Source organism: Sinocyclocheilus rhinocerous, unplaced genomic scaffold (assembly GCF_001515625.1).
Source record: "Sinocyclocheilus rhinocerous isolate Xijiao unplaced genomic scaffold, SAMN03320098_v1.1 scaffold430, whole genome shotgun sequence".
NCBI classification, from domain to species: domain Eukaryota; kingdom Metazoa; phylum Chordata; class Actinopteri; order Cypriniformes; family Cyprinidae; genus Sinocyclocheilus; species Sinocyclocheilus rhinocerous.
In genome coordinates this window covers 1277156-1297034 of record NW_015668442.1, presented here as the reverse complement: position 1 = coordinate 1297034, position 19879 = coordinate 1277156, and the positions used below count along the sequence as shown (strand labels likewise).

The following is a 19879-nucleotide window of genomic DNA, read 5'->3' as shown; positions in this document are numbered from 1 at the left end:
TGTGAGTGCAAAGTACAATATCCACACCGGTGCGGTGACTGACTGCCACACATACTCTTCAGAACATTAGATTCATCCGCGCTGGAGCTGCGCCAAATCACAACCCACGCAAGCTAGATAATTCCGCACACAGCTGCAATTACAGGTTTTCAAACAGAGATGGCGACAAAGAGGCAAAACTTATGGACTGCAGCTTTAACCAAACGAGGCAGTAAAGACTTAAACATTGTTATAAGTTTTTATTTAAAAAATGCTGATCTTTTGAATTTTCTATTCATAAAAGCAAGCAGCAAATCAGCATATTAGAATGATTTCTGAAGGATCATGTGAAACTGAAGACTGGAATAATGGCTGCAAAAAATTCAGCTTTGCATCACAGGAATACATTACATTTTAAAATATATTCATTCATTCAAATAGAAAACAGTTATTTTGAACTGTAATAATATTTCACAATATTATTGTTCAAATAAATGCAGCCTTGGTGAGCTTATCTTTCAAAAACATAAAAATCCGACCAGCAGTATATATATATATATTTTTTTTTTCTTTTTTTTTCATGTGCCTGAATAGACATATTAAAGCGTAAAAACTATTCGAAAGGTCAGATTTTCAGAAATGAGTTGAACTTCTTTTAGTTTGATATATGTGTAAAGTGGAGGTTGTGGTCTATCCTTGAATAAAAATATAGCCGTAGTATAATATAGCTGAGCTTAGATTTGTTGGTAGGTCACAATCTTCTGAATGGAGATTATGTTGGAAAGGCTGCTGGTTATCTAAGGAGGGAAATTTATATTTTTTACAGTATTCTCTTGGGTGCGTTTTTTGCCCCTCGACTACAGGAATAATGATACGAAACAATGAGATGAACCACAGCCCACTGAATCTGCTGTCTCTGTGGGCCTGGGAAACGGAGCGGGGAAGGGCTGCAGCGTTTGTTCTCTTCCCAGCTCTCTGAGTAGCTATACGTAGATATTAATTTGATACTTTATAATAAAGTTTGACACACAGATCCCAGATGAGACATGACAACATACTCTAACTAGGCAACATCAAATCCCCAGCATCAAGTACTAACTTAAAGAGAAAATCCGGTTCCAAACTATAAAAGCTCAGACTTAACCATTAGCTTTTACAGTCTTTTGATTGACAGCAGTGTCTCCTAGCAACCAAATTGTGGAGGATAATGCTGTGCAATGCTAGCATGTGTTCTGCAAGTGTACAGTTATCACAAAAGATCATTTACCATATTTTACACACCTGTCTCTGCAAATGTTTGCTCGACAGGTTTTATGTTGTATATACACTTTTTTGTATTTATTCTTAAAAATATGTCATAGATTGATACTTTTCACACATATACTGAACAAAATTATAAACGCAACACTTTGTTTTTGCCCCCATTTTTCATGAGCTGAACTCAAAGATCTAAGACTTTTTCTATGTACACAAAAGGCCTATTTCTCTCAAATGTTGTTCACAAATCTGTCTAAATCTGTGTTAGTGAGCAAACAAAAATAACGACTGTATTCAACGATTTCATCTTTTCTGGGTCAGTCTGTCCATTCATGACAGTATCACAACACATGCATTAAATAAAATTTAAAAAAAGGTTGTTATTTTTGTTTTCTTTGCACACAAAATGTATTCTTGTAGCTTCATAACATTAGGGATGAACCACTGATGTCATGGACCATTTTAACAATAATCTTGCTACGTTTCTGGGCCTTGAATGTGATAGTTCCCTTGCTGTCTATGGAGGGTCAGAAAGCTCAAGGATTTCATCAAAAATATCTTAATTTGTTTTCTGAAGATGAACGAATGTCTTACAGGTTTGGAACAACATGAGGGTGAGTAATTAATGACCCATAACAATCCATTTTAGGACACAGTCTTTGTGTCCGATTTTCAAACACTTTTTTTGCTTCAAATCAATGATAATTCACTTTGTACCTGGATAGTTTGGTTCATTGCTTATAACTCTTAAATGAAGACTTTTTAAAAATACCAATGGGAAAAATGAAAAAGTGGACAGGCACTGTCGTATTCTTTTGATGGCTTATCTCCTAATTATTAATTAGGTCTTGTTACATAAACTGATTCATATTCAGAAGCCATGTTTTAGCTATAAAATAACTGGTTTATTGCAATGGGACGGGAATTAAGTTGTATCGCAGATGAACCACACCAACCTGAGAAGACCTGCTTGACGTTTGCGTAAATATTTTTTCCACAGCTCTTTACTTTTTGATGAATATTTGAGAGCACACAAATCTAACTCAGATCAATATGTTCTGATCTGGAAAATGGTTCTGTTGTAGAGAATGTTCTCTGAAATGGTACTAAATTCAATATAAAGTTGTTTAAAAATAGAACATGCTAAATCATTTTAACAATTGTCTGGCTACATTTGTGTGGAGAAGATGAATCTTGCATTTGATTGAGCAATTTAATCACTGTGCTGTCCAGTTCATGTGGATGTTGAATGTGTGATGGACATTTCAAATTCTCCATCTTTTTTCCAGTGCTTCTGAAATGACCTTTTCCATATTGTTTTCCGCTAAGTACATCAATGAGTTGCAAACCCACTACGTCCCAATAATGCAATGTATCACGAGTACCCACACTCATACAAGAACTCATTAATGTGACTAATACCCCAGCACCCCACTGTGTCCCTCAACAACAAAGACTTCAGTGCGTGTTCGAAGAGCTCATTTACACACTTTAATGTCTAATCAGACAACGCTTGCCTCACCAACAGAAATATCCACCAATCACAGAGAAATGTATTTCAGATATGATTATAAGCACATCCAATTGAATTACAGCGTGGCCAATGGAAGCTATTTCACAGTCCACTGATCAGTCAAAATACCCTTGATACGAATGACATCGGGCAAATGGCAGGACTGTTATCTGAGCTTATCTGAACCTGAGATTCACACGGATAAACCATAATGATTTGACAAACTCTTCCTGTCTCTGTCTCTCTTAACAGAAATCGAAAAGGTTCAGAAAGATGAAGACAAAGAGGATGAGAAGTTCATTGATGTTGTCATCAACAAGAACATGAAACTGGGACAGAAGATTTTGATCCCTGTAAAACAGTTTCCCAAAGTAAGTACAACAAAGCTGTTTTTCAGTGTATAATATGATACAGTAGTTAAACCCTAGAACAGAACAGATTTGGAGAAATTTAGCATTAAATCACTTGCTCACCAATGGATCCTCTGCAGTGAATGGGTGCCGTCAGAATGAAAGTCCAAACAGCTGCTAAAAACATCACAATAATCCACACCACTCAATTAACATCGTATCAAGTGAAAAATCAAATCCATCAATAAAGCATGTAAAACTGTCGCTTTCAGTCGACCTTTACTTATAAAATTGTTTTCTGCAGTGAAACGTCATCTTGTCTGAATCAGGAGAGAAATATGCACAGATCAAGCAGCTTTTACAAGCGAAAACAGTTCTAAACAAACATGTCAAACATGGATTTTGATGTGAAGGAACAACTGGACTTTTTCTCTGGAGGAAGTGTTATTATGGATTATGGGCTCATATTTTGTCCAGAAGCGATGGTTTAAAGTTAAAACATCTTAATAACAGATTTGTTCCTTACAAAAGATGCCACTTTTTTGCATCACAAGATGTAAATTGATGGATGGGAGTCATGTGGATTATTGTGATGTTTTTATCAGCTGTTTGGACTCTCATTCTGACGGCACCCATTCACTGCAGAGGATCCACTGGTGAGCAAGTGATGCAATGTTAAATTACTCCAAATCTGTTGTAATAAAAAAAACAAACTCATCTACATCTTTGAAGACCAGGGGTTAAGTAAGATTTCAGTAAATTTTCATTTTTTAATGACTGATTCCTTTAATATTTTTGCAGTGCTAGTGAAATTGATCATAATATTTCATAAATATCCATTTGCAATTTGTCAAAACAATTTCTATAGGCAGTGTTATAGTGTAAAAGTAATTAGACGCTGCAGACAGAAATTCTTAATGTTAGGCATGTCTCCTTCACAGCTGATAACCTTTGTGTCTTTCATTTGTTTAACATGTTATCACACGACTCCACACGCCACCACTTCACTATACAAACAGACTATAGTCATTCATAAGGATGAAAAGCACTTCACAGCGCAGCTACATGTTAATATGAACACGAGTTTGATATTGAAGCATGCACAGGGCGATTTCAGAAAATGGTCCTAATTTCCATATTGTTGCTGTTGAGTGTGTTATTTAATGATTTTTGCTCCCTTCGCAGACGTAGAGGTGAGCGTGACCTTGACAGCAGGCTATCACATTATCATACCACTGAGCATGTGTGTGTGTGTGTGTGTTCACGTGATGTGTGCATATATTCCCGCTGTTTTCCCAAAAGGCTTGCACACAAGGAACAATTCTTTCTGTACCTCATTTAGTTAGTGCTTTCGTAGTTCTCCCAACATAATTTAATGGGCTTCTTTGTTTGCATGGTTTTTAATTCACACCATTCCACCCTGGGAGGGTGAAAGAGCGACAAACAGCAGGAGAAAAGAGAGAAACAGAGAAATTTAAGCAGCAGGTGTAGATGTCTGGCTCTATTCAGAAAAAAAAGCTTTTTTAGGGCAGTGAAAGGGTTTAGATAGATGATAATTAGAAAAGCGGGTTTATGTGATTGTTTGAGGAGGCGTTTCATTGACGAAAGAGATGAGTAAATGAACAGGACATGTGGAAGGAGAATAGCATGTGCTCATGTTTTTTTGTCTATCATAATCATAATTTCCATTTCCATTCACTTTCATTATTATACTGAGCTACTGATATTTTCTGTATAAGAAATAAATAAAATATGTATCGTAGTTGGGAATATTTATGATTTATTAATGTTTTTGAAAGAAGTCTCTTATGCTCACCAAGGCTGCATTTATTTGATTAAAAAGGCTGTAAAAACAGTAATATTCTGAAATATTATTACATTTTAAAACAACTGTTTTCTATTTGAATATGTTGTGAAATGTAATTTATTCCTGTGATGCAAAGCTGTATTTTCAGCATCATTACTCCAGTCTTCAGTGTCACATGATCCTTCAGAAATCATTCTAATATGCTGATTTGATGCTAAATTATTATCAGTTGTTATTGGTACTCAATTATAAATAATGGGTCTTTTTATTATCAATGCTGATACAGTTTTTTGCTGCTTAGTATTTTTTATATTATTATTTTAATTACAAATATTTTTTTTCAGGATTCTTTGATGAATAGAAAGTTTCAAACAACAGTACTTATTTGAAATATAAATCTTGTGCAACTATAAATGTCTTAAATGTCACTTTGGTTCAAATTAATGAATCCTTGCTAAATAAAAGTATTAGTTTCCTTATTTATTTTTATTTTTTTTACTTACCCCAAACTTTTGAATGGTAGAGTGTCAGTTTCCAGAAAAATATTAAACAGCAAAAACTGTTAATATTTTTATTACATTGATAATATTAAGAACCAATTCATAATATGTGTGTACCAATAATAATTGATAATTATTGAAACTGGACTAATGTCTGCTGAAAGTTAAGCTTTGACATCAAAGGAATACATTTCATTTTAAATTGTATTAAAATAGAAAACAGCTATTTTAAATTGGAAAAATATTTCACAATATTCCTTCTTTTTACTGTGTTTTTGATCAAATAAATGCAGCCTTGGTGAACATAAGAGACTTGTTTTCAACAAAAAAACTTGGTAGTGCATATATATATATATTTGAAAGAACCGATTTTTGTCCCATTGATGTAGCTTACTTGAAGTTTTATTATACAGTGGTAGCATATAAAACCAATTACAAGAATTGAATTGGCCTCTTCATGACAAATGAGCTCTGGAAAGATGAACAATTCATGCTCCTAACATGAGGACAGATGGACCGTCGACAGCCTCATACATTTGTGCGCATATACACACTTTTGTGCACCTGTATATGATGTATATATGTATTCGAGTAGCTGTGTGTGTGCACACACATTCAGAGAGTGATAATGTGTGTGTGAGCTATTTTTTGATGAGGGTTTGTAAATGGGCTCTGGGATCCCAGAGGGAGTGTGCTGTGAAGGGTAAAACATCTCTCACACACACAGATACACACACTCTACTCTCATTTTTTTTACTCATACTAGAGGTCTGGTACCTAATCTAAGACCAAAAAGACCCAGAATTCCATCGGGATTGAATTAATAATTAATGGAAAAATATATTATTATTATTATTATTATTATTATATATATAATTTATTATTATTTTTTTTTTAAGGACATATGAGTGGTTCTTACAAGTGCAAAACTCCATAACATCAGGGAATTCTTGGTGGTTGCCAGGGTGTTACTATGTGGTTCAGCCGGACCAGGTCGAAACAGCCCACCTTCAAGTGTAAATTTAACTTCGTCTTAATTAAATCACTAACTTTAAACCAATAATTATATTTTATTTTATTTTATTTTATTTTATTTTATTTTATTTTAATTGCTAGGGTGTTGCTAGGTGGTCCAACTTTAAACCAATAATGCTATTTATTTATTTTATTTATTTATTTCATTTTATTTTAATTGCTAGGGTGTTGCTAGGTGGTCCAACTTTAAACCAATAATGCTATTTATTTATTTTATTTATTTATTTCATTTTATTTTAATTGCTAGGGTGTTGCTAGGTGGTCCAACTTTAAACCAATAATGCTATTTTTTTTTTTTTCATTTCATTTCGTTTCATTTTATTTTAATTGCTAGGGTGTTGCTAGGTGGTCCAACCACTAGTCAAAACAGCTCACTTTCAACTTTCACATGTCTATTGACTTTCAAGTCTTGTTCAAATCACTAAACCTAAGTTAATTATTTATTTTATTTTATTTTATTTTATTTCCAATTAGTTTAGGGTTATTTTATTTTATTTTATTTCCAATTAGTTTAGGGTTCCGGTTTGGTTTTGTCTCACTGGTTGTGTCAGGTCACAGGTTTTGTTAACCGCATCATTGTGCTTCAATTGAGTCTCCATCCAGACCTCTACACTGTAAATATTACTCAAACCCAAATGTCAACTTGTGTTATTAAACACAAGTCTGCTTTACTCCTGATTCCGGCACCTACAGGAGCCCCCAGTCGCCCCAAGATGTTTGTGGATCATGGAGCATGTTGGCTCTGTGGCTCCATTATAGATGGACCTTATAATGACATTATTATCTATTCAGTATGAAATTTGTCACAGTGCAGTGAGTCGAATGATCTAGTTGGAGGATGCGTTTGTGCGCTGCAGTGTTGTGAATATAATTGTCTTCTGTTCCGGAGTCTCTGGTTTTAACTGGATGATCAGCAGATTGCTTTAACCACAGACTATGGTAGATTGCCTGCCAAACTCTTCCCACTGTCCATCATGGGCATAGAAGAGGTTTATTGCTTTAGATCATGAGTAATAATCAGTAAGCTCTGTGGTGGTAACATAATACCATGGTATTGGATGGCAATACTGTGGTACTTTAAAATACAGTATATGCTGGAATTAGTTTAACATGGTTTTTATATGGTGCTGCCAATGTATAGGCCCAAAATAACATAGTACCGTACTTTTTGTAAGTGTAATTGTTCAGTACATTTACAGTACCATGGTTAAACTATGGTATTCTCTGAAGTATCTTTAAGTGCCATATAAATAGCATGGTGTGTGAATATAATAATTACTCTTACAAAAAAGTACCATGGCAGTAACATAATACAGTGGTACCAAGTGCTAATACAAATTTACCATGGTACTGTTATCCATGTACCATGAAGGTTTTCATATGGAATTACCATAGTAAATGTCCAAAATACCATTGTAGTACCATATGTTTTGTAAGTGTAATTATTCACTACATTTACCAAAAAGTACCATGGTACTACCAAGGTTTTGAACATTTTCCATGGTAGAACCATGGTATTCTTTAAAGTACCTTATAGCACAATCTAAATGCCATGGTTTGTGAATATAATAACCTTACAAAAAGTTATACGGTAACATACAGCAGTACCATGGTATCAGATGCCAATATTGATACTTAAATTCATGTACCATAGTTCTTATATGGCGCTACCATGGTAAAATACCATGGTACCTTGTCCAAAACACATGGTAGTACCATACTTTTTTTAAGTGTAATTGGTCAGTACATTTATCATGCTTTTTAAACGTACCATGTTAAAATCATAGTGGTGGTAACATAATACCCTGGTATTAGAGGGTATTACTGTGGTACTAAAAAATGCTATGGTACTAAAATTCATGTACTATGTTTTTTGGTACTACCATGGTATGTCTAAAATGCTATGGTACTATGTCCACAGATTGTGGTAGTACTATACTTTTTGTACACGTAATCACGTTTACCATGTTTTTTAGACATGGTAAAACCATGGTATTATTGGAAGTTCCTTGGAGTACCATATTAATACCATAATATGTGACTATCACAAAAGTATTGTGGTGGTAAAATAATACCATGGTATCAGATGGTAATACTGTGGTACTTTGAAAAATACTGTGGTACGCATTATTTTTTAGGAAATGTAGCATGGTAAAACCATGGTATTTTTGGAAGTAGGCCTACTTTGGACTACTATATAAATACCATGGTATGTGAATTTCTGTTCAAATGAACACAAGCTCTAAACTGCGTCTCCCACTATTCAGTCTTGGGCGTTTGCTGTTGACTTCAGATTTGTCATAGCGATGCGTTTTAGGACAACTGTTGAGAAAAAAAGATGGGGACGTCAGGTCTTGTAAATGAAACTTCATCTCAGAGCTAAAAGGTATGTCAGAGTACATGAGCCCTCAGCGTTAGAGCTGTAATGATCGACCACTTCAAATGAAGCAATTATCAGTGGCGGAGCGAGAGCGCCAGTGTAATGTCATACGGCGTGGCTATTCACGTCGCCCCTCGTCACACTAAACAGATTGCCTTTGACAGCTCTGATGACTGTAGACACTAATGCGCTGTTTAGAGCTTCAGAGAGCTACTGGAGGAAGACAAATTCAATTTGTCCAGTCTGACAGGTGGAGAAGGAGAAGGATAGAGAGCTTGAAGGGTGAGTGTGATGAATCTGATTGGAACAGTTTTACTCCAGACGTCACCTCTAGCCTCATTTATGGGACATATGTTTACAAGACAGGGACAATTTCTTGGCTAATTTCATCTTGTGAGGACATGGTCGCTGGTCGTTGAGATTTAAAGAACAATTTTATATTAGAGAGTCATGAATATGCATTTTAAGTGTTTATTAAAGGTGAGGCATGTCATTGTTGTGGCACTAGTGTTGGATTTGCCATTGGGATTTTTTTTTTCAACCAGTTTTTCCAAACTGTCTTCCATTGGTCAGTCATAGTCATGCCCTAAACTCATGCTATTGGTTGATATATATATATATATAGAATTAGATTTTCATTTTAGTTAAAAATTTTGTAATTTAAATTAATTACTGTTTTTTTTTTATATGGCTATATAGTTTTTATTAATTTTGTTATGGTTTTAGTTTTAGTTATTTAGGTAAATCAAGTTAAATTGAATGAAAATTTAAAAAAAAAAGAAAAAGTTTTTTTTGGAACTAGCTAAAATAAAAAAAAAATATTTTTATGTTTTATTTTATTTCAGTTAACGTTTTCAAGAATCATGAATAATTTAAAGAATAATTTTTTTACGGTTTTAGTTTCTGTTTATTATAATAATCCTGGTATTTTGGGGGAAATCAAAAATTAAAAAGCTGTTTTTACAATACATTCACACTCCCAACTTGTCCCATATTGACGCTTGGTCAGGACCCTTTGGCATCGCATTTTTCGATGTGCAGGGTCCTCCTTTGCTTTAAACAAGAAACCCTTTGTGTCAATATGCCGACGCGAAAGGCACTGGGAATTTTATCGTCATGATTAAATTATATATTGGACATAAAAAGAGTCAAAGTACGCACATCCAAAGCTTCTTAGTCAGGTGCAAGATCAAAGGATACAACAAATCATGCAAAAAGTTATCTGCACACTGTTGTTCTCCCTTTATTTAGAAAAGTTAAAAGTGGCGGCAATGTTTCGGTCAAAGACCTTTGTGCCTGACGGAGGTCTTTGACCGAAACGTTGCCGCCACTTTTAACTTTTCTAAATAAAGGGAGAACAACAGTGTGCAGATCCTTTTTGCATGATAAATTATATATTGGGCAATAATATTGCCATTATTGCATATATGTTGGGGTGTGATTTTTCAATGTAAACAGTCACAACAGTTTTATTTATATTACACTATTTACACATTTATGAGTAATTTATTTATTATTTATAACCCAATCGCTGTCTCCGTCCGCCGTAAAGCTCATCCTGTGTGCTGCAGTCTGTGCGCAAATTCAAAAAATGCCACCAGGAGAAGCCTTACGTCAACCTTGGTTGTGAAATGCTATTGGCTCTTGCATGTCTCGTGACAATTGCGTCATGCTACGGGAGTATCTTTTTGAATGAGATGTGAGGATGTTAACAGAGTGAGATCATTTTCAGCGATTAAAACCTTATGTTTTACTCTTTTCTTCGCATAAATACATCGTATGGCTTCGGAAGATTTGGAATGCAACACAACTTGATGGTAATGCTTTTATACTGCTTTTTTATGGTCAGTTTTTGCAATAAATACCTGTGACTGTACTTATATTTGCCTGTTACATGTTTTATATTGTTCAGAAGTGGGTAGGTTTAGGGTAGGGGTGTGTCAAGGGTGGAGGGCAGGGATGAGGCGAGGACTCAATCGCAGGAGGAATTAGGGCTTTTATTAATAACAAAATAAAACAAAACAAATAGAAACTACCCCGTAGGGGAAACCGACTGGCAAGGCTGGACAAGGCAGGGCAGGACACAAGGCACACACAACATTCGATGACGAACTCGCACAGGACTGCAAACACAAGGAGAATAAATAGGGAGCAAATGAGGAGGGTAATAAGGGAAACACAGGTGGGGCAAATTAACCAATAATCAGGTAACAAGATGGGTGGGGTCAAGACAATTGACATGAGAGCACATGGCACAAGAAACCAAACAAGACAAAACAAAAACACAAGCACATGGCCAGCAAAACAATCACAAGCCATGTGCTTGAACAAAATAAGACACGAACACGTAGCTAATGAGAATACTCATAAGCCGCGTGTTCACACAAGACATGACAACATGAAAGCAAGCAGCCAATGAAAAACACAAGCTGCGTGCTACACAGCACAAGACGTAACATGAAAGCACGCAGCCGAAAACACGAGCTTTGTGCAACATCACAACACACGAGGACAGAAGAGTGTACGGCCCGAGCGAACTCGAGACCGCACACTCCCACAACAAAACAGAACAAGGAGCGCGAGTGTCTGAACCCCGACACCAAACCGAAACTGAATCTGAACAAGACATGAGTGCCGGGATCTGAACACCACGCTCCAACATGAAACAAGGCACGCAGACAAGAGAGCGCCTGGCTCGAGCACACTCGAAGCCGCGCGCTCACAAGAAAACAAGACAAGACGGGAGTGTCAGGGCTCCGTCACAAAACCATGAATAAACTAGACTGAAGTGACAGAACCCTGACACGGGTGGGGTTAGGTGCTCCAATGAAAGTATACATTTATATAAAATTATTTCTATTTTTTTACAAATGCATGCAATCCATTAAATTAAGACAAACAACTGAAAACAACGGAGGACCCTGCACCTCGAAAAGTGACGCTAAAGGGGTACCTTGAGCGTCAGAAAGCGACGCCAAGGTGTCCTGACCAAGCATCAATATGAGTTGGGAGTGAGAACGTGTTGGTTTTTATTGTTCTGAGATGCTATGGTACTGTCAAAAGTCTGGGGAGCGGTAAGATTATTATTTTTTTTTATGTTTTTGAAAAGTCTTATCTGCTCACCAAGGCTGCATTTATTTGATAAAAATACAGTAAAAAAAAACAAAAAAAAAACTTTTCTATTTGAATATATTTTAAATTGCAATTCATTCATGGGATCAAAGCTGAATTTTTAGCATCATTACTCCAGTCTTCAGTGTCACATGATCCTTCAGAAATCATTCTAATATGCTGGTTTGCTGCTCAAGAAACATTTCTTATGGTTGTCAATGTTGGAAACTGAGACACTTTATAAGCATTATAAATACCATTATAAATGTCACTTTTGATCATTTAATCTGTGTTTATGGAATAAATATATTCCCTTTTTTTTTTTTTACTAAAAATCTTACTGACCCCTAACTTCTGAATGGTAAGTATATATTCCAAGTTGCCCATAACATTTGTGTGAGTAAAAGGCTATTGACTTACAATACTGTAAAATTTCATTTGTGTCCGGTTCAGATTCACAACATGATGTAGCGGTTTTGAGAGTTGCAAAATAGGGAAAGATTTTCAGTGAAAAACAGGCTAAATGTTGGTTCATTTCTCACACAAATCTATCGAGTGACTTTAGAACATTCGCAAGGTTTACTTTTTTAACACCTTTTCAATGGTGTTATGACTGAACTGTTTTTGTAGACCTGTGTAAGATTTCTTTAAAAATCCTTTCATTTTCTATTGAGAAAATAACAGCATTTGGGTTCAGAATGACACGAGGGTGAGAAAATAATGACAGGATTTTCTTTTATGTTTATTATTCCTTTAAATTAAAGTGTTTTTCATGTGTTTCTCAGCCAGTGTGTGTGCAGTCTCTGCAGTCGTTGTGCCTGTCTCTGGCAGCTGCCTGTGAGGTCAGTCTCTTTGTAAAGGCTGTTTAGCGAGACCCAAAAAGAAAAGCCCTCCATGTGCCGACTGTTTCATCTCAAACAGAGAATGCGGCTTTCTTCTCAGACATTTCATTGTGTTTTCCAAACAAACGGAGCTTTATTAGCGAGAGATATTTCCATAAAGAGTAAACCGAGTTTAATAAGTGACACATGGATCTCTGAGATCTTTTTGAAAGCATTTGAGAAAAATGGAGTGAATGCCGTATGTGATTTAGCATCAGCGTCAGGACACTATCAACCGAACGATCTGTAAAATGCCCTCATTACCTGATGTAATCTGCAATTAAAATGAATTCATAATGAATGTCATGGTGGGATATCAAAATTTTGCCTGTGAGATATTGCCCCATTTTGCCTGTGCCTTTCTTATAAGCATACACGTATTTTCCTAAAGCCACACACATTTTGTGCATTTATATCAGATAACGGTTATTATCTTCCCCCATTTTTTGTCGTGAGACAGTAATGTTTTCAAGAAGCTGGGTAGATCTTTTTGAAAACTAATAAAACTTGCCAAGTCAAGCATCAATTTTACTATTGCTTATACTTTGGGCTTTTAATTTGTAATCATTAAAATTTGATATCCCGCACCTCAAATCATGTGTTGATGAGGAGAGCTGAGCTGCTTCCTTTCTAAAAGACTAGTTTTGCCTTGTGGATAATAAATGCACACAAAAAAAGTAGAATTGCATTGAGAGACTTGGGTGATTTTTGCATGGCCAAACATGATTCACACTCACTCATGCAAAAATGTAGTACACATTTTGAACTTTATCGATAGTTGAAGTTGAAAATGAAAACAGTTCTGAAATAAGCCTTTTTGCTTTGTTAAATTGACAAAGTTTATGTATTTATTGTCTTTTCATCAGATGTTCTCCATGGGAAACACACACAGCTTGTAAATTTCAGCATTTCTATATTGAGGAGAGGCCAGAGTGTGTGTGTGTGTGTGTGTGTGTGTGTGTGATAGGGTGTGTTTAAGAGCTTTAGAGCTTTCTGTAAATCCTTACGCAGTTCGGCCCACGCTGTCATTTACAAGCCTTAATATCATCAGATTACACCATTAAAGCACAGCCAAACAAAAGCCTCTGTAAATAACAGACATCTATTGAAAGCAACTCCACAAACAGCCATCGGCAGCAGAACCCACCGCGCTCTAAAAATCCAATGTGTGGATTGACAATAACACCACGGGGACACTTACTGACACGTACTGGAAGTGTAAAGCAGACATGTGTCTCATGCTTTTTAATCTATCTATCTATCTATCTATATATCTATCTAAGATAGATAGATAGATAGATATATGGATGGATGGATGGATGGATGGATAGATAGATAGATTAAAGGTCATGACCTCTTAGTCATCAGCTCAATAATAATTTGCATACCCTCAGTGCTATAAAGTATTTGAGATGATTATGTCCCAAAGTATCAGGATTAGTGCATTCTCAAATCATAGTGTGTTCCCATTGGGAAGAGAAATCACAAATGAGATCTTTTAAACATCTCAGTTGTCGCTTTTGGAGATCAATGAGATTATATTAATAGTAAATGGAATCTTTTGCTGAACTTCGTTCTCTGATGTTCCTATTGGGAAATATACACCACTAAATATGACTTTTAGTTTCTGAAGAGATCTCAGTTGTGTTTTATACTGTTTGGCTTCCATTGACCTCCATAGTATGGACAAAAAAAAACAATGTTTGGTTTCCAACATTCTTCAAAATGAGTTCCGCAGAAAAGAAAGTCATACAGGTTTGGAACAACATGAGATTTTATTTTTTATTTTTGGGTGAACTATCTCTTTAATATTGAAGCCAAGAAGAATATTGAATATTGAAGGATAAAAAAAGAATAAAATAAAAAATAAATAAAATAATAATAATAATAATAAAGGTAATTGTGACTTTTTCCCCTTGCAATTCAAAATTATATCTCTCAATAAACTCAAAATTCAGACTTTTTCTTGCTTTCGGTGTTTACATCTCACCAATCTGCATTTATATAGTCGCAATTCTTACTTTTGTTTTCTTGTAATTCGTTTTTTTTTTTTTTTTTGTCAAATAAAAAGTCACTGCAACTTTTTCTCTCACAAGTCTTACATTTTTGTTTCACAGTTGTCTGTTTATATCTCATAATTCAGACTTCTAATAATTATTTGTTTACAATTGTTTATACCTTGAAATTCTCTGAGTTTATATCTCACAATTATGTACTGCAATTCTGACTTTTTTGGTAACACTTTATTTTAAGGTGTCCTTGTTACACGTTACATGTAATTACTATTATAATAACAATACATTATTCATAATTACATGCAAGTAACCCTAAGCAAAACCCTAATCATATACAGTGATGTGAAAAAGTTTTTGCCCCCTTCCTGTTTTTTTAATTGTTTGCATATTTGTCACACTTAAAAGATTCAGATCATCAAACACATTTTAATATTACACAAAGATAACCTGAGTAAATACAAACTGCAGTTTTGAAATTATGATTTCATTTATTAAGGGAAAAAAGCTGTCCAAACCTGCCTGGCACTACGTGAAAAAGTAATTGCCCCCTAAATCTAATAACTGGTTGTGCCACCCTTTGCAGCAACAACTGCAATCAAGCGTTTGCGATAAATGGCAATGAGTCTTTCACAGGAATTTTGGCCCACTCTTCTTTGCAGAATTGTTTTCATTCAGCCACATTGGAGGGTTTTTGAGCATGAATGGACTGTTTAAGGTCATGCCACAGCATCTCAATCGGATTTAAGTCTGGACTTTGACTTGGCCATTCCAAAACCTTAATTTTGTTTTTCTTGAGCCATTCAAAGGTGGACTTGCTGGTGTGTTTTGGATCATTGTCCTGCTGCATAAACCAAGTGCGCTTGAGCTTGAGGTCACAAACTGACGGCCGGACATTCTCCTTCAGGATTTTCTGATAGAGAGCAGAATTCATGGTTCCATCAATTATGGCAAGTCATCCAGGTCCTGAAGCTGCAAAGCAGCCCCAGACCATCACACTACCACCACCATGTTTGACTGTTGGTATGATGTTCTTTTTATGAAATGCTGTGTTGGTTTTACGCCAGATGTAACGGGACACACACCTTCCAAAAAGTTCAACTTTTGTCTCATCAGTCCACAGAATATTTGCCCAAAAGTCTTGGGGATAAACAAGATATTTTTTGGCAAATGTGAGACAAGCCTTTGTGTTCTTTTTGGTCAGCAATGGCTTTTGCCTTGGAACTCTCCCATGGATGCCGTTTTTGCCCAGTCTCTTTCTTATTGTTGAATCATGAACACTGACCTTAATTGAGGCAAGTGAGGCCTGCAGTTCTTTAGATGTTGTTCTGGGTTCTTTTATGACCTCCTGGATGAGTCGTCGTTGCGCTCTTGGAGTAATTTTGGTAGGCTGGCCACTCCTGGGAAGGTTCACCACTGTTCCAAGTTTTCTCCATTTGTGGATAATGGCTCTGACCGTGGTTCGCTGGAGTCCCAAAGCCTTAGAAATGGCTTCATAACCCTTTCCAGGCTGATACATGTCAGCTATTTTGTTTCTCATCTGTTCTTGAATTTCTTTAGATCGCGGCATGATGTGTTGCTCTTTAAGCATGCTTCACTTTGTCAGACAGGTTCTATTTAAGTGATTTCTTGATTCAACAGGTCTGGCAGTAATCAGGCCTGCGTGTGGCTAGTGAAATTTAACTCAGCTTTCTAAAATAATGTGGTTAATCACAGTTCTTTCATGATTTAAGAGGAGGGGCAAATCATTTTTCACGTAGGGCCAGGTAGGTTTGGACAGCTTTTTTCCCTTAATAAATGAAATTATCATTTAAAAACTGCATTTTGTATTTACTTGCATTATCTTTGCGTAATATTAAAATTGGTTTGATGATCTGAATCTTTTAAGTGTGACAAATATGCAAAAAATAAAAAAAACAGTAAGGGGGCAAAAGCCTTTTCACGGCACTGTAGTATGTACATGTAGTTAATTAACATTACTCAATACTTAAATGTATAATTACACTATAACAAGGACATCCTAAAATAAAGTGTAATAAAGCTCTTTTTCTTAGAATTGTGAGGAAAAAGTCACAATTACCTTAGTAATTTGTTTTATCCTGTGGCAGAAACAAGCATCCATACTTTAAAATGCACTTAGATTTGCCCAGATAGCTTATATTCATAAGTCAGAGATTTCAGTATGAACTTAAACATTTCTCGTTATTCTTATAAGAGATCTGATCTGAGCTGAGGAAATACATCTTACACTTACACTTTGTCAACAATTGTCTCATGTCTATTTATATTTCTGCAGGTGAATTTTATAAGAAAAAGTGATGTATAGTATATAGTATATATAGTATAGTATTTGTTGGATTTTCAAAGTATGCATCCATCCTGCCACAAAGGTTGTATAAACCTAGAACCACTCCGCTCTTTCTGTTAATTCTGGGATTCAAATTTTGCCATCAGGTTCAGTCAAGTCTTTCTATTTTGAAAAAGTAACCAAGAAAGTTTGAGAATGTGTCACCTGAGCGCTGCGATTGTGTCTGTGGCTTTCTCAGAGGTCTTCATGGGTGGCAGGGTTTGATCTTCCGCTCCGGGTTCAGCGGTGAGATCGCTAACAAGCCTGGACAGCAGGCGCAGGTGAAGCGTTTTAACAAGAACTGCAGAGAAAGCGTCTCACCTCCTCAGCCTATACGCTTCCTCTTTCCTCTTTCCTCTTTCCTCTTTTTGTCTTCTTTCTGGGAGGATTCTTCTTCCTTTCTTTCTCTTTCTTCTGTCTCGTGTTTCTTTGATCCTTGCCTCCTGTTTCCATCCGAATGTGACACAAAACAGTATGTGTTTTAGATCTGGAGTCTCTTGTGATTCAGTAAAGTGTCTTTCACAGATGCAGTTCTGTTAAGAGGAACGCTGTTTTGTCCCCTCGCAGGCTATAAGAACTGGAAATGTAACACATGCATTTAATACTATTATTTATTTTTATAATGAATGAATACAGTTGCTATTTGATTCATTTTTTTTGCGACCTATTCAGACATATGGAAATAAAATAAACAATATATTAACTTTTTAAGCCACTTTCTGCCTTTCGTCTTTGTCTCTGAATGATCTTTTTGCAGTAAATATTGATATATGCAATTAATTGTGATTAATTCACATGTAAGTGAAAGTGAAAGTGACGTGACATGTGGCCAAGTATGGTGACCCATACTTGGAATTAGTGCTCTGCATTTAACCCATCCAAAGTGCACACACACAGCAGTGAACACACACACACACCGTGAACACACACCCGGAGCAGTGGGCAGCCATTTTTTGTTGCGGCGCCCGGGGAGCAGTTGGGGGTTCGGTGCCTTATTTTTAATAAAATAACTTAATGCTTAATAAATAATTATATATAATATATAGTGCCATTTAAAATGTTCTTCTAAAATGAGCATTTTTATCAGGCTCCTATGTGTAGATTCAGTAATTTCACTTTTATGGCAAGTAATAGGTTCTTTCCATTGCCATTAAAGTGAAATAACTGAACATAAACATAGGAGCCTGATAAAGAAAATGCCAATTTTAGAAGAAAATTTCAAACAGCACTTAGAGGCTTTTGCATCTGAACTCTTCATATATTTTATATTTTTATAGATTTTAATAGTTTAGCTACCTATAATTAGCTAACTATAAAAACAAAAATCAATGAAAAGTGCCGTCCATTATATAAAAAATATTTGAGGTCTCTTTTTCTTATTTAAAATTCAAATTACTAATTCAGAGTTTGAACAAAAAAGCAAGTATAGTGTCTTAGTGAAATATTTGATCATTAAAGCATGCATAACCAGAAAAAAAGTGCCGTTTAATTGGTTGATGTGGGCAAGAAAAATGCAGTATTTAATATACCATTGTGTGGCTTTGATAAATGTTTAACTGGTTTTGCAGAGGAAATACTTAGAATGTCAGTTTGCATAACTTATGTATTAGGGAATAGTAATTAGAAGACAGTACTATGAAGTGTAAGTAAAACTCTTTTTTTCTCTCTTTCTCTCTCTCTTTATTAGTTTAATTTTGTGGGTAAACTCCTGGGCCCTCGAGGGAACTCTTTAAAGAGACTGCAGGAGGACACGCTGACCAAGATGTCCATCCTCGGCAAGGGATCCATGAGAGACAAAGAAAAGGTATTCTTTCTTTGCTTATTATCAGTCTCTGGGTTGTTAATCAGGGTATATGAGGCAGGAACTGGTGTTTTTTGTCCCGTCTTTCACCACATACTCTCAATGTCTCCGCTGTCACGGGTGAGAAGCGATCTGAACGATCACACGCACATATGTTGCGTTTCTGCGTGCTGCGCCGCTGATTGAATCGATCGATGGTTGCTGATGGGTCGCTCCCCCCCTCCTCACCTGGAAAGAGGGATACGATGTCATAAAGAAATGCTAACGTCAGCGTCCTGTCAGAGAGAAAGAGAGAAAGAACACAAGAGACAAAGGGACAGAGCGATATAGTCTGACAGGTTTTTGGAGTTATTGGCAAATAGCAGATTACTTCTTAAAGCATCTAAATGAATTGACTTGAGCTGTCTGTTGAGGTAATTCAGAAGTGTACTTCTAATTAAACAGTAATTTTTTCACATTTTTTTCTTTTTCAAAAGTTTCATGTATAGACAACAATGTTGTCAAAAATGATCCCCATTCACACAGATCACCAAAAAAGACTAAAAACGCTGTATTGTTCATGCCAGGCCAGTAGTTGGCGATATTATGCACATATACTGAACATGCAATACACATGCGTATGACTTCACCATTTTCACAAATTTGCGTTTTTTACAGTTTACACTTAGATGATAATGGTGTTGTTTATCATCGTAAATGAATAGCCGAAATGCATAAAAAGTTTTCAATTTTTAGTTAAAAACGGTGTTGTGTAAATGCCCCTGTCGTTGTTTTTTCTGCCTGAATGCCTGAACGTTTCTTGCACCAAAAACAATAGTTTAATTTTAGATGATCCGTTCAGTTCATGTCTGTAATTTCTTTTAATACAGGTTCAATCTATACATATACATATATATATATATATAT

General features: G+C 35.7%; 1 protein-coding gene across 1 annotated transcript in view; it reads left to right on the top strand.

The window, feature by feature from the left end:
• The window catches only part of khdrbs3 (KH domain containing, RNA binding, signal transduction associated 3), a 155355-nt gene that overhangs the window by 82204 nt on the left and 53272 nt on the right, over positions 1–19879 (top strand). The window contains exons 2-3 of the mRNA XM_016545914.1: positions 3002–3120; positions 18860–18976. Coding sequence (XP_016401400.1) covers positions 3002–3120; positions 18860–18976 — 236 coding nt within the window. The remainder of the gene's footprint in view (positions 1–3001; positions 3121–18859; positions 18977–19879) is intronic.